Source organism: Gigantopelta aegis, chromosome 9 (assembly GCF_016097555.1).
Source record: "Gigantopelta aegis isolate Gae_Host chromosome 9, Gae_host_genome, whole genome shotgun sequence".
NCBI classification, from domain to species: Eukaryota; Metazoa; Mollusca; class Gastropoda; order Neomphalida; family Peltospiridae; genus Gigantopelta; species Gigantopelta aegis.
Window position 1 is genome coordinate 20,324,022 of NC_054707.1, and position 16,966 is coordinate 20,340,987.

A 16,966-nucleotide genomic window follows, 5' to 3' on the forward strand; every position below is an offset into this window, starting at 1 on the left:
TTATATGCACTTTCCCAGACAGGACAGCACATACCACAGCCTTTGATGAACCAGTTGTGGACCACTGGTTGGAACGGAAAATAGACCAAACTGCAAATGGGTGGATCCGATGACCAACTGCTTCACAGGCGGACATGCTACCCGCTTGAGCTACATCCCGCTCCCATTTAAAAAAAAAAATATAAATTCTTAACCCGACCTCTGGGGAAAGAGTCTGTATATATGCATGCAAAGAAAATAGTTCTCAAACCGCTGTAACCCAGTAATTTATTGGATACCTCAGTTATGTCATATCCATGTGTAATGATGCAAGCAATTATAAAAACAGAGTAAAAACAAGGTTCAATTATTTGTCAACTTACTTTTCTCTTACTATGCTATTACATTCCTTCAAAAAACAGCCTGTTAAAAACATTTTAATCTGTCATAAACACAAATTTATGACCAAATGATTTTAAAAACTGACAAGACAAATAGATAGCCAGAAAAATAAAAAATAAAATTTAATTTTGCGGGGAATTTTAACGTGCTCATATACCACTGAGGCTTCGAGCATTTTAATTTTGCTTGCAATATCTCACAAACCTTGATTTCTCTGCAGTTTTCTAGAAACTTGGCTTGTCGCTGAAGTAACGTCTGCAAGGTTTGTTTGGGGTCTTCCATCTCTTTCTTGGGCACGTCTTTTGACAGTCCCTCGTCTGGTGACACACTTGAAAGATCTATGTCAATATCCTCCTGGGTAAAGGAAGGAAGGGAATGTTTTATTTAATGACGCGCTCAACACATTTTATTTACAGTTATAGGGCATCAGACATATGGTTAAGGACCATACAGATATTGAGAGAGGAAACCCACTTTCGCCACTTCATGGGCTACTCTTTTCGATTAGCAGCAAGGGATCTTTTATATGCGCCATCCCACAGACAGGATAGTACATACCACGGCCTTTGTTACACCAGTTGTAGAGCACTGGCTCCTGGTAAAGAAAAACAGAGATGTGTTTTATATCACAACACACTCAACACATTTTTATTTACGGTTATATGGGCTACTATTTTCAAAAAAGTTTGTTTTGTTGAACAACACCTTTTTTTTAATTTATTGTCCCCAGATACAAGTATGCACACTGATATATTAATCATCGGCTATTGGATGTCAAACATTTGGTAATTCTGACTTATAATCATCAGAGGAAACCCGCTACATTTTCCCTAATGCAGCAAGGAATCTTTTGTATGCACCACCCCACAGACAGGATAGTACATTCTGCAGCCATTGTTACACCAGATGTGGAGCACTGGCTGGAATGAGATCCGGGTAGAGAAAGAAAAAAATCCGGTTTTCTCAAGGCACTCATTATTATTTTACCTGTTTTTCTAAGTAGGCAGCATGTTAAGCACCTTGATAAACAACATAATCTGATTTATTTATTTGCTACTAGATGTCAAATATTTTATTACTTCTAACACTCGGTCTTCAAGGAAACCTGCTACAGTATTCCATTAGCAGCAAGGGATCTTTTATATGCACTTTCCCACATTCTATGACTTTTTAAATACCAGTCATGGGGCACTGAATGTGACGGGAAAAACCGAATCAGAGAATGGGTTCACTGATCAGGTTCGATCCTTCGACCCAAGCATCTCAGGAGAGTGCTCAACCAACTGAGGTAAATACCCCCCACCCACCAATGAAATGTTATTATGTTTAATACTATTTTATATATGGGGAGGTATTTAGCTCAGTTGGTTGAGCGCTCACTTGAGGTGCTTGCATCGCAGGATGGAACCACCTCAGTGGATCCATTCAACTGATTGGGTTTTTTCTCTCATTCCAACCAGTGCACCACAACCAGTCAAAGGCCATGGTATGTGCTTTCCTGTCTGTGGGAAAGTGCATATAAAAGATCCCTAGCTGCATTAAGAAAATATAGCGGGTTTCCTCTATGGACACTACAAGTCAGAATGACCAAATGTTTGACATCCACTAGCAGATGATTAATATATCAGTGCTCTAGTGGTGTTGTTAAACAAAACTTTTACTATTTTATATAAATTAATATTAATACTTTTCACAAATCAGAAATTTCTGAGTGACCTGGCACAAATCTATGAATTACGGGATTGTAGCACACTACTAAAATTCAAAGTCTGGCATTTCACAATGGTGCATGTCATTGCTATTTCTTTTTTGTAAGATCAAGGTACTATACACCGATGAATAACAAATTAATTTAAGTCATTCATACTGGACATTTTTAAAATGCTAATTTAATAGTACTGGTACATTCTAATTAAAAGAAAATGAAGAACCAATTGTTAAAAATCCTACTATATTCAAATACAAGATATTCAAGTTCGGAACGTAGTTGATGTTTTTTTCTGAAAATAATTAATAATGATGCTCTCTATCTTCAAATACAAGATATTCAAGTTCGGAACGTAGCTGTTTTTTTACTTCTTCTGAAAACAATTAATAATGATGCTTTCTAAAGTGTTGTTCCATTTTTTTTTTTTTTTCACAGTAGTTTAATGTTTCAAGTAACAGTACGTACATCTTCCTTGTTGGAGTCCAGGCTTTCCACATCCATTGGCTCCTCTTTCATCCGGACAATCGTGGCGAAGGATGCACGATCGTGACTGTCGGCCAGATTCACAACCGAGCAGGCTGAGGGTAACAGATTCATGGGCGAAGAACTCTGTATGGACAACCCATTCACAGCAACAGACAACAGAAGCTAAAAAAAAAAACCCAACCCAAAACATAACATTATTAAAACATGTTTAAATATTCAAAACTGCTACATTTATAAACATGATTCCAAAACTCATTTTATTTCACTGAAAATGTAAGTTACTGTATTGTACACTTTTGGGGGGTTTTGGCTGACAATAATGAGAAATATTTTAACAGTAAAACTATTAGTCCATATTTATTATTTCTAATACATGGTATCAAATTACAACTTTTTATACATGCCGATTTGGAAATGTTTTTAAACATGGATTTTATTATGTACTGATTTCCCCACCCCCTCCACTTGTATTCATGCTTGTTTTCTAACATTTAATATTTAAATACATAATTTTAAATATTTAAAAACATTCACAAATACAAGTGAATGGGATGGGGGAAATCAGATTATTATAGAAGGTATGTTTAAGACATTTTCAAGCATACCTCTATGCACTGCTTGATCCAGAAATGTGAGCCCATTGCCTCCCAGTTCTGAGAACACGTTATGTAAAGAAGTCGATCAAACACTCGTCGCATTATACTGTTCTCAAAAACCTGAAATAGCAACAATGAAAAGAACTGTCATACACAATTAAGAATATTAGTAATCTGAATGGTTTGTTGAAAGCTCAGAATAAATATATGAAAGAATAAAGAACGATGAATGACCAATACCCCAATATTAGTAATCTGAATGGTTTGTTGAAAGCGCAGAATAAATATATGAAAGAATAAAGAACGATGAATGACCAACACCCCAATATTAGTAATCTGAATGGTTTGTTGAAAGCGCAGAATAAATATATGAAAGAATAAAGAACGATGAATGACCAATACCCCAATATTAGTAATCTGAATGGTTTGTTGAAAGTGCAGAATAAATATATGAAAGAATAAATGAACGATGAATGAATACCCCAGCATTAAAACAGCTATTGAGTGAACTTATTTAAACAGTAGGCGGAGGAAACCAGGAGTAGCCAACTGCAAATTTTAAAAACAATTTATAAATTTTATTTTAATTTGGCGAAAAAATTATTATCGTGTTGGAAAATAAAGTTGTCTTTAACAATTTTTGAAGTAGACAGTTTATATTTGGCGAAATCTTTTGCTCACTCAGAGCTAGCCCTGGAAACAAATGCATTTGTAAGTTAGTTTTGTTTAATGACACCACTAGAGCACATTAAGTAATGAATCAATGGCTACCAGATGTCAAACATTTGTTAATTCTGAGATATACCGGTGGTCTTCAGAGGAAATCCTCCTCCATTTTTCCATTAGAAGTAAATGTATTTTCTCACACAGACGACTGCCAGGGCTTCTAGATTACAGTAGCCCCACTCCCATGGCTATGATATTCAATGTCGGGCTAGTAAATAACTACTATTGCCATGCCCGATGGCTAGTAAAATTATTTTGTCATATCTCTCTCTTTAGGTGACATATCCAATTTTTACTATTATTTAGTAAAACTGTATTAACTTAAAGTAAAGTAAAGTAGGGCTAGTGAATTTTTAATCATGGCTAGTAAAATTTAAAAACCACTGATCCCATGGCTAGTGGATTTTATACAATTCTAGAAGCTCTGACTGCACATACCACAACCTTTGATATACTAATTGTTACGGAAAGAAAGAAATGATTTATTTAATGACACTCAACACATTTTATCTACGGTTATATGGAGTCAGAGATATGGTTACGGACCACACAGACATTGAGAGAGGATACCTGCTGTCGCCACTTCATGGGCTACCCTTTTCGATTAGCAGCAAAGGATCTTTTATATGCACCATCCCATAGACAGGATAGCACATACCACAGCATTTGATGTACCACTCATGGTGCATTGGCTGGGACGAGAAACAACTGATGAGGATTCAATCCAAGCTAAGATCCTAACCTCACATATTAGCTGTCTAAACGTGTTGTATATGCAACACATGACCTAGGACTGACCTCGACAAACTTCTGTCTGATGGGGCTTTGGTTACAGCGTAGACCAGATAAAAACGCCTGCTCCAGCTTTGACGTCAGTTCACTGCCACTCAAACTGTCATCTCTGAAATGAATATAGGAATATCCTGATCATAAATAAATAACTTAATTATTAATAATTAAAGGCATACTGTCACGGATTTAAGGACCTTATTTCTCTAAAAATTGACAATAAATGAAAATTACATTCATTTTAGGAAACTAATTCTAGCTATAGCATCACCTTATCTGAACCATGATGGAGTGAAATCCATGTCAACCCTCTCCGCAATTTTACGTTTTTAATTATGGACCATTGCCATAATTCAATTAGTTGTACAAAATATCCTTAATAAGTGGAATATGGTGCTTACGTAGATGGTTGAATAAAGTACATTTAGGGACAGACCCAATATATATTTTTTCAGGTAATACTTTGTTAGGCCATTTCATAGGTCAGTGGTTTGTGAAAATATGCCTTTAAAATTTCTGTTACATTAATTACAGTTGAGATCTACCTGTAGCAGGACAAGCTCCAGGCGAGAAAATATTTTCACAGAATTATCAAGTATTCAATTTCAAAAATTGCAGAAACTGTTGATTTTTTGTTGTTGTGGGGATTGGTTCATCCCCTGAAGTGGAGGAAACCTTGGGGTTTTTTTTGGGGGGGTGGTTCATACCCTGAATGTGGAAGAAATATCAATCCTTAAATACATTTAAATTTTTGATGCCTGGTTTATTACCTCAATCATGCTGAAATTATTATATCCTTTTTTAAGCACCATTTAAATCTTTAGAATTATTATTATTATTTTTTTAATAATAGCTTGTTTCGAATTCCAGGTATTTTTCGTTTCGCGCTAGTATAGATTTACACCCCCCCCCCCACCCCACCCCATGTATTTATTTATTTTGTTTTGTTTTGTTTTGTTTTGTTTGTTTGCTTATTTATTTATTTATCAATTTATTATTATGTGTTTTAACCATTATATCTTCTTTCTTCTTCTTCTATATTTCCCAGTCCTTTCCATTATATGTGTCATAGCAATTTGTTTTGTTTTTTCACCAATCTTTAATTTATACAGAAACATTACAAATGCATTTATGTATCAAATTGTTATATAGGACTATATAACATTATTATACAACAAATTAGATATATGTACTTGTATATAAATTATATTACTTTGATGTAAGGCCATGAATTCAAGGCTCCCCAACCTTGACATGGTCAGAATGGACTGGGGAAATAAATATTTAAAAAAAAAAAAAAAAAAAAAATCTTTAGGATTGATAAATATTTGATATTTGTATCTGCAGTAGTTGACATCATGGTATTAAACCTGTGTATGCAGTTGATATCATGGTAGTATTATACCTATATATGTAGTTGATATCACGGTATTATTATACCTGTATATGTAGTTGACGAGATCAAGGTATTGAGCGTTTAGTTCCTGGTCATCTGGGAATCTCTTCTCTACGTTCTGCATCAGTTTCATCAACAGGATCGCCTTCTCCCGTATCGACGGAGACTGATTAATGGCTATTGGAGTCTGAAATACAAGGTTATTCTGAAATGTTTAGTAAGTTAAAGTTTCTTTTGATTAACAACACCAGAATACACTAATTTATTAAAAGGACATTCCCGAGTTTGCTGCATTGTAAGATATTTCCGACTAATAAAATATTTCTACGATTAAGCTTACATATTAAATATATTTTCTTGTTTAGAATATCAGTGTCTGTATATTCAATGTGTTTCTGGTCGTCTTAATATTTGTAAGAAGCCCAAACTGGATTTTGTCTTCAAATAATTTCGTACCTACGAAAAAATTGTTTTTAGGAAATAAAATGAAATTTAACCTAGTACAAATATTAGAACGATCAGAAACACATTTAATATACAGGCACTAATATTTTATGCAGAAAAATATATTTGATATGTCATTACAGTTGTCAAAAAGTCTCCGTTAGTTGATAACATCTTAAAATATGCAGAAAACTCAGGAATGTCCCTTTAATCATCAGCTACTCTATATTAAACATTTCATAATTCTGATGTTGTTTTAGATTAAACCCTTCTTACAAATTTTTCATTAGCAGCAAGGGCTCTTTTATATGCATTTTCCAACAGACAGGTCAGCATAGTTTTTGATATACCAGTCCAGGGTACACTAACTGGGAGTGGGTCCATCGAGGGGATTTGAACTCTCGACCCCAGTAACCTAAGCTAGATCCCTTTTTTTTTTAAATGTTAAGGCCTAAAAAATGTGTGTTTTTCCAGTTTCCCCAACCTACCTTAATTTTATGTGGCAACATTGAAATCTTTTGAAGCAAAAAAAAAATAAATAAATAATAATAATAAAAAAAATTAAATTGTTTTTTAAAATCATAAATTAAAACAATCAGTAAAATTCTACTTACCTACCCACCCTATTTTTTACCAAGGAAGGAACCAGAAACACACACTTTTTTTCGTTAGGCCCAATACATTTATAGGGTGATGAGTATGGGTGCACATTGGAAAATTAATATTACATTGAATTGAATGTAAAATAATTTCAAACTGAAACAAATTCACACGACAAACCTTTATTTTAACCCAATCTTCAACCATCTTGGTTATGGCTTTCATGACTTTATTATCTGGCGTTTTCTCGATGAGCCCGACGAGGATCTGACCAATAAAACTCTTCCTCATCTCCAGGCTCATGACGCCAACTCTGTTCTTCACCAGGTCCAGACTCAGAATCAGCAACTCGCTTGCTACTGCTGGGGAAAAATAAAAACAAAAACATGATAAAATAAATACAATATTCTTCTCACATTGCTATATTTCATTTATTTTTTATAACATCTATATATAACATTATAACATATATCCCAATGCCCCTTTTCCTTTCTTTAATTCCATTTCATTTCTTCCTCCTATTTTTCCAACTTCTTCCACTGTCCATCTCCACATCCCAGTCCTTGTCTCTCCAATTGCGACAGGTGATTGTCTCTTGTAGCCATATGTGCCATACAGAGCTGTAACAATAAGGCTCTATATGTGCCATATAGTGCTATAATGATATGGCGATACAGTATCGTATCGCGACACGAGGGCCACGATATGATACATCGATTCAGAACAGCTGTATCGCGATACAATACGATACATTCATATTTTAATAATTTTTGGTAAAAAAGTTGAGTAGAAATTTACGAAGTCACAAACAAGCAGAGTAGAGCAATAAAAACGTAATTTTGACGTTCAGTTGCTGGAATTCCCCAGCATTTAAGGTGACAATAAATCTATCCTGTAATACAGCTTGTGCTATGTCTTAAATTTTGATTAAGGTTATCATGTTTCCTAAACTTGAATTAAACAGTTTAATTATCGATGACCGATATGAAAAGTTAAGTATCACGATACATACATATCGTATCGCGACCCAAGTATCACAATACATATCATATTGCAACATCCTGTATCATTACAGCTCTAGTGCCATACACCTGCCATTTCCTATCAGCTTTAACTGTGGGCTTAGTCCGACAATTTTGGAGAATGTTCAGTGGTTACTTCTGGCATTGTTAAGAGGCACTTGTAAACATCTACTATACTCCGCCACTACCAGCAATTTTATTATTCCTTCAGGATGTTTATATGTACTTTCCCAAAGACAGGTCTGCACATATACCAGTAATGGAAGATATGGGGGGGGAAAGAGAGAATTAAAAAAGCATTAACGAGTCCACAAAGAAATGTTTTATTTAATGACACACTCAACACATTTTATTTTCGGTTACATGGCGTCAGACAAATGGTTAAGGACCACACAGATGTTGAGAGAGAAACCCGCTGTCGCCACTTCATGGGCTACTCTTTTCGATTAGCAGCAAGGGTTATGTTATATGCACCATCCCACAGACAGGGTAGAACATACCACGGCCTTTGATTTACCAGTCGTGGTGCACTGACTGGAACGAGAAATATCCCAATGGCCCCACCAGCAGGGATCGATCCCAGACTGACTGCGCATCGAGTGAGCACTTTACCACTGAGCTACGTCCCACCCCCTAATGGGTCCACAAAGGAAAAATTTTAACCCACAATCTGAAGTAATTAAGTTTCTCACCTGGGCTGGATTCTGGCGTGGTTGGGGTGAGGTGCTCGCGGGCCATCTTGTGTAGGACCTTCATGAACGTGGTGATCAGTCGGTCAATGTAACACTGGTTGTGCATGCACGCCGCCTTCAGGATCATCAGGGTGCTGAACAGCTGGGACGGGGAACCATTGCTGTTTCTGTAACAGTCACAAAAATTATTAAAAACTGTAATAAAATAAGTGCATCAATTTCAAAGATAATATGATCATAAATGCAACTTTTTTCTTCTTCTTTTCAAAATTCAAAGTTTAACCCCAGAAATAAATATGGCAGTGCCAGGGTTGGGACCCTGATTATCACTACTCTACTATCATGTTATAGATTAAACATGGTACATGTGTGAATACTATGGATACTCTAGTATATTACAACAGTAATTATGAGAATGAATAAATGAAAACGTAGAGAGTTTTTCAATAAATGGGATTAACGGTAAAGCTGGAAATGATTCTTTATTTTTACAAACAAAACAAATATACCTCTAAAATGGAATGCAATATAATGACGGAACTCCCCAAAAATTATATTCAAACATCATCAAGCAATCTCTTATTCTTTTCATAGACAGCAATTTAAAATCTCTTCCAACTTAGATTGACATTTAAGGCCACTTTATATTTAAGGCCTCTTCATCAATTTCTCTCTTACTAACCATAAACCCACTGTCCTAGACAGACAACTCAGATAGCCGATTTGTGTGCCAAGAACAGCATGCCTGAACTTTAGTTACGGTAACTTAAAAGCAAAAAAATATCAAGTTAAAATTAATGAAAAAATCCCACGAAATAAAGACTTACTTCTCGTAGTTAGTGAGCCCTTCATATATGACCTTGCTGACACAGGCGTACAGACATTCCAGTTCTTCATACTTGGACGCCACGTTCGACGTGACCGGCTCTGTCGGGAAGTGACTCATGAGGCGAGACAGCAGGCTGTGCACGGCTCGGATCACCTTGGTGTTCGGACAGGTCATACACGCAGCAATACCACGCTGCAGTGGCTTGAAGCTGGCCAGGATTGTCTCCCTTTTCTGAAAGTTTTGTATTTAATGTTGTATGTTTAACACAAAAGTTTAAAGTTAAATGTGATTTAAAAAGAAAAAAATATTTGGATGAATTTAAACATAAAAATAAACAAGTGAATAACTTAACTACAGATTACAAAACTTTACAATTTTCTGATATAAATATTTACTTATTAGAAATGTTTATTGTTGTTCACTTAATACTACAATGATGACTCAAGTTGCAAAGAAAAAATATTGACTAAGTATTAAAAGTAACATGATCATAATTTGTACGGTGTATCCTGAAAATTGGTGTAAAACATTTATGGTTTAAGCAAAAAGAAATTCAAGTAACCCATTTCACTTATGTGTCACTCATCATGACCATGTAAATGATGTCCTAAATTTAATATGCAAATGAAAAATGGATTATGCAAAACTAGACGTTCTTGAACAACATATGAACAAATCAATTGTCCTCACAATTTTCAGGTCTATAAACAATATATGCGGAATTCAAATTCTTCCATAATTTGATGTCAACTCTACTTAATACTGACCAGAATGGAGAGGAGGAAGGTCAACAGCTCCAGTGCTGTACAGATGTTGGCGAAGTTCGGCTGGTGGTTCTCGACTGTTGTCAACAGCTTGTCAAACCACGCCAGCTTAAGCTCCGCATTCGACCAGAAGTCCGGCCTCAGAACTATCTTCAGCAGCGCCACACATCGCCGTGACAACACCTCACCTGGAGATCCTATTGATGCTGAAGCCTCGTTCACCTGTGTAGACAAAAAAGCAAGGAAATCTATTATTCTCACATCAAATGGATTAAATGTTATTTTGCATACAGCAGATATTGAATATTCAAATTTAATTTTATGTTAACCCGTTTCTGTGCTTGTATCCGATTAGTCGGTGGCCCGTTGGGCTATTTCTCGTTCCAGCCAGTGCTCCACAACTGGTGTAACAAAGGCCGTGGTATGTACTATCCTGTCTGTGGGATGGTGCATATAAAAGATCCCTTGCTGTTAATCAAAGAGTAGACCATGAAGTGGTGACAGCGGGTTTCCTCTCTCTCTATATCTGTGTGGTCCTTAACCATATGTCTGACACCATATCACCGTAAATAAAATGTTAGGAGTGCGTCGTTAAATAACACATTTCTTTCTTTCTTTGTATCTAATTTAAGCTGGAATTATAAACAACTTTTAACACCCTCAATATGTTTTTTGTCAAAAATTCATCAGGTAGTCATGTTAAAGGTTAATTATTAATGATTAATAATAAAATTTCCGTTACATTAATTACAGTTTAAAAGGATGGCAAACTTCATAGATTCACGCATGCTTTTTTTTTTTGTTCATGCCAGATGAATCTAAAAGAACTAACAGACAATCCTTAGTAAAAGACTCAGGGATTCTAGAATTTTTATAAAATCCACTAGCCATGGGATCAGTTATTTTAAAAATTTACTAGACACAATTAAATATTCACTAGCCCTAACTTACTTCAAGTTAAGACAATTTGACTAAATACTAGTAATAATTGGATGTTACCTAGAGGGAGACAGAGCTTAAAAACACTAATATTGGGGGTGGGGGTGGGGGCAGGATATTCATATTTACAAAATAAACTTTACTGCAACATTTGACTTCTTTTTTTCACTAGACGTTGGGCATGGCAATGGTAGTTATTTACTAGCCCAACACTGAATATCACTAACCATGGGAATGGGGCTACCATAATCTAGAAGCCATGTCTTTACTAGCCCAACAGTGAATATCACTAGTCATGGGAATGGGGCTACCATAATCTATAAGCCGTCTTTACTAGCCCAACACTGAATATCACTAGCCATGGGAATGGGGCTACCATAATCTAGAAGCCCCGTCTTTACTAGCCCAACACTGAATATCACTAGCCATGGGAGTGGGGCTACCATAATCTAGAGGCCCCGTCTTTACTAGCCCAACACTGAATATCACTAGCCATGGGAGTGGGGGCTACCATAATCTAGAGGCCCCGTCTTTACTAGCCCAACACTGAATATCACTAGCCATGGGAGTGGGGGCTACCATAATCTAGAGGCCCCGTCTTTACTAGCCCAACACTGAATATCACTAGCCATGGGAGTGGGGACTACCATAATCTAGAGGCCCCGTCTTTACTAGCCCAACACTGAATATCACTAGCCATGGGAGTGGGGACTACCATAATCTAGAAGCCCCGTCTTTACTAGCCCAACACTGAATATCACTAATCATGGGAGTGGGGACTACCATAATCTAGAAGCCCCGTCTTTACTAGCCCAAAACTGAATATCACTAGCCATGGGAGTGGGGCTACCATAATCTAGAAGCCCCGTCTTTACTAGCCCAACACTGAATATCACTAGTCATGGGAGTGGGGACTATCATAATCTAGAAGCCCCGTCTTTACTAGTCCAAAACTGAATATCACTAGCCCAACACTGAATATCACTAGTCATGGGAGTGGGGACTACCATAATCTAGAAGCCCCGTCTTTACTAGTCCAAAACTGAATATCACTAGCCATGGGAATGGGGCTACCATAATATAGAAGCTCCGTCTTTACTAGCCCAACACTGAATATCACTAGTCATGGGGAGGTGAACAGGGGGGGTTCGGCCATTCGGGGTGAACCTGCCAGGGACACTGCCCGCCCCCCTTCCCTAAGAAAGATTGTCAAGACGGATCTGAGGGGCGCCCGGGGGGTGGATCTCCTCCAGGCGGTACGGAGGGATAACCCCAACTTGTCCATTCAAAATTTGACAGTGTGGGCAAATGGTTTTCTGGACGTCCTTCTAACCCGCCCCACGGGGGTTGATTTCATTAGGGTGAAGGGGGTGAGACACGAGTTAAATACCTTCATCCCTAAACCAGTGAAATGCGCCAGATGCCAGAAATGGGGCCACACAGTCAGGAAGTGTAGGTCGACCAGGGAACACCCAGTCTGTTTCAGGTGCGGAACCGCGCACCCCAAGAGGTCCCCAGAAAGTCCTTGCACGAGAGAAATCTCGTGTGCCAATTGTAGGGGACCTCAATGCTCGCATGCAAAGAAGTGCCCTGATTATCAGCGGGCGGTCCGCATCATGGCAGCTAGGCCTGCTCCCACCAAAGGTTCGACCCAGGGGATAAATAGCCAAACTCCCAGTCAACCCACAGCTGCGTCTGGCGTGAAACCAACTAATAAGACTGAGTTATCAGTCAGTACAGCTGCCGCTAAAATTAATACTACTAAAACGTATGCCGCCGCAGCTTCAGGGACCAAAATTTCTTCTTTAGATTCAAACATTATAGCTCTCGATTTGGTTAGGGTAATTTCTGGTTTATTTTTGACAAGGGAGTTAGAAAAGGTCCCGCATACAAAATTTTATTTAGATGATGTCATTAGAGCGTCTAGAGACGCCTGCGAGGTAGTGAACCAACATTTAGCTTTGCAGATTGACCCCGATGCCATTGAAAAGTGTAGTGTCTCATGGTACGGGGCCAAAGAACTTATTATGGTGGAAAGATGACGCAAACACTGAATATCACTAGTCATGGGAGTGGGGACTACCATAATCTAGAAGCCCTTTCTTTACTAGCCCAACACTGAATATCACTAGCCATGGGAGTGGGGGCTACCATAATCTAGAAGCCCAGTCTTTACTAGCCCAACACTGAATATCACTAGTCATGGGAGTGGGGACTACCATAATCTAGAAGCCCTTTCTTTACTAGCCCAACACTGAATATCACTAGTCATGGGAGTGGGGACTACCATAATCTAGAAGCCCTTTCTTTACTAGCCCAACACTGAATATCACTAGTCATGGGAGTGGGGACTACCATAATCTAGAAGCCCTTTCTTTACTAGCCCAACACTGAATATCACTAGTCATGGGAGTGGGGACTACCATAATCTAGAAGCCCAGTCTTTACTAGCCCAACACTGAATATCACTAGCCATGGGAGTGGGGACTACCATAATCTAGAAGCCCCGTCTTTAAGCCCAACACTGAATATCATTACTAGCCCAAAGCCCCGTCTTTACTGAATGAATATCACTAGTCATGGGAGTGGGGACTACCATAATCTAGAAGCCCCGTCTTTACTAGCCCAACACTGAATATCACTAGCCATGGGAGTGGGGACTACCATAATCTAGAAGCCCTGTATTTACTAGCCCAACACTGAATATCACTAGTCATGGGAGTGGGGACTACCATAATCTAGAAGCCCCGTCTTTACTAGCCCAACACTGAATATCACTAGTCATGGGAGTGGGGACTACCATAATCTAGAAGCCCCGTCTTTACTAGCCCAACACTGAATATCACTAGTCATGGGAGTGGGGACTACCATAATCTAGAAGCCCTGCCTTTACTAGCCCAACACTGAATATCACTAGTCATGGGAGTGGGGACTACCATAATCTAGAAGCCCTGTCTTTACTAGCCCAACACTGAATATCACAAGTGGGGACGTACTGAAATCACTAGTCATGGGAGTGGGGAAGCCCAGTACCCCATGAATATCTAGTCATGGGAGTGGGGACTACCATAATCTAGCCCCGTCTTTACTAGCCCAACACTGAATATCACTAGTCATGGGAATGGGGACTACCATAATCTAGAAGCCCCGTCTTTACTAGCCCAACACTGAATATCACTAGTCATGGGAGTGGGGACTACCATAATCTATAAGCCGTCTTTACTAGTCCAAAACTGAATATCACTAGTCATGGGAGTGGGGACTACCATAATCTAGAAGCCCCGTCTTTACTAGTCCAAAACTGAATATCACTAGTCATGGGAGTGGGGACTACCATAATCTAGAAGCCCCGTCTTTACTAGCCCAACATTGAATATCACTAGTCATGGGAGTGGGGACTACCATAATCTATAAGCCGTCTTTACTAGTCCAAAACTGAATATCACTAGTCATGGGAGTGGGGACTACCATAATCTAGAAGCCCCGTCTTTATTAACCCAACACTGAATATCACTAGTCATGGGAGTGGGGACTACCATAATCTAGAAGCCCCGTCTTTACTAGTCCAAAACTGAATATCACTAGTCATGGGAGTGGGGACTACCATAATCTATAAGCCGTCTTTACTAGTCCAAAACTGAATATCACTAGTCATGGGAGTGGGGACTACCATAATCTAGAAGCCGTCTTTACTAGTCCAAAACTGAATATCACTAGTCATGGGAGTGGGGACTACCATAATCTAGAAGCCCCGTCTTTACTAGCCCAACACTGAATATCACTAGTCATGGGAGTGGGGACTACCATAATCTAGAAGCCCCGTCTTTACTAGCCCAACACTGAATATCACTAGTCATGGGAGTGGAGACTACCATAATCTAGAAGCCCCCTAGTAAAAGAGATATCAGTTTAGTGACTCCTACCTCACCAATGAGCCGTTAAATCTCGCTGTATTGGGAGCCAGTAGTTACTAGTCTTTAGTCCAATGGCTTAATCACTATGCGACCTAACCCATTACGTTTTCTAGGTTCTCGCCAACAATACAGCACTTGACATGAGAATCTGCAATAAATTTTGACTAATAAACCACTATTCTTAACGTAACTCACCTGACAGGCAATTCGAAGGAGAAAATTCACAACAGCATCACAAAACTGCTTCTCAATCGGTTTGTTAACATCAGTCTGGCTACGTCCACTCTGAAATATAAAACAAATTACATTAAATTTAATGACAACAATTCCTAGATAATATAATGCAAAACAAGAATTCTGTATAATTAAATGGATCACCTAAACAAACTAATTTGGTGTTACATGTCAAAAATAAATTTTTATTATTACTTTTGTTTAAATACAAAAACGAATTTGGGATGAAAACATTCATGATTAATTTAGTTTTACCTTTAAAATAAAATCTTATAACCTAAAAATCTAAAAAAAAATTGTCCGACAGTCACTAACAAAAAGTGGTTCTCACCGCTCCTGATGAGTGTCGTGAACGTTTGGCTTCCTGTGGAGAATCGACAGATGGCGATCTCTTCACCTGCATGTTGTCAAACAACTGAGACGCTTCTTGTTCCGCCTGTAAGAAAAATTGAATTTATGAAAACTCCTATGAAATATTATCAATTAATAAAAGGGTATTTTAAAAATAATTTTCTCATGTACAACTGATCACATCAGGAATACTTTTAGACACTCTGTACATTGCATATATCAGATACAGCACAGGCAAGAAGTCAACAACAAAAATATTTTTCTCAATGACATTGTTATATTAAAATGAAAAAACTCCCCAAAAAATCTACAGTAACAATTTCAAAAGACAGTTATTAAGTTTACAAAGATTGAGTTAATAATAATACTTTACAACCTATTTTTGAAGACACAATTCTTTAAGATGATGTGGAATTATTAAAGGGACAGACCCTAGTTTCAGTCTGTGAAAATTAACACCAAGTTTAGTTAATCTACAAACCTGTAACACATTTGGATACAATTACAATAAGAATGAAACGTGTCTGTGACTCTGAAATGGTGAAATACCCTCTAAAGATAGACTAAAACTCGACTCCATAACTGTTACCTCTCAGATGCATGTGCATTTTTAAAAATATGAGAAATGCATTTTGTGATATTAAAAACACCAGGTTGACCAAAAACACTTCTAATGTATGGAAATGGATAATCTAACCAATAAAATCTAAGTAAAGTATAATTTCAGTTATCAAAAAAAGGCTCTAATAGTAAAAAATATGCCTTAGTGTTTAAAAAGTAGGGTATGTCCCTTTAATATTTACCAAGAGAAATAATCGGAAAAACAAAGTTCAGACTGCCTAATTATTTCAATGTTGGGGTCCTGGTTAATATGATCAATATAACGTAGAGAATGTCTTGCGATATTTGAACGTACTTCAAAGTTCGGGTATTGGTTAATATGATCAATATAACATACAGAATGTCTTGTGATATTTGAACGTACTTCAAAGTTCGGGTCCTGGTTAATATGATCAATATAACATCAGAATGTCTTGTGATATTTGAACGTACTTCAAAGTTCGGGTCCTGGTTAATATGATCAATATAACATAC

General features: G+C 37.6%; 1 protein-coding gene across 1 annotated transcript in view; it reads right to left on the reverse strand.

The window, feature by feature from the left end:
* LOC121381275 (transformation/transcription domain-associated protein-like) overlaps positions 1–16,966 on the reverse strand; it is a 120,991-nt gene that overhangs the window by 44,436 nt on the left and 59,589 nt on the right. The window contains exons 53-63 of the mRNA XM_041510518.1: positions 15,852–15,956; positions 15,482–15,571; positions 10,437–10,655; positions 9,668–9,900; positions 8,841–9,007; positions 7,307–7,488; positions 6,127–6,269; positions 4,696–4,798; positions 3,181–3,291; positions 2,555–2,737; positions 586–735 (exon numbers count right to left, since the gene is read on the reverse strand). Coding sequence (XP_041366452.1) covers positions 586–735; positions 2,555–2,737; positions 3,181–3,291; positions 4,696–4,798; positions 6,127–6,269; positions 7,307–7,488; positions 8,841–9,007; positions 9,668–9,900; positions 10,437–10,655; positions 15,482–15,571; positions 15,852–15,956 — 1,686 coding nt within the window. The remainder of the gene's footprint in view (positions 1–585; positions 736–2,554; positions 2,738–3,180; positions 3,292–4,695; positions 4,799–6,126; positions 6,270–7,306; positions 7,489–8,840; positions 9,008–9,667; positions 9,901–10,436; positions 10,656–15,481; positions 15,572–15,851; positions 15,957–16,966) is intronic.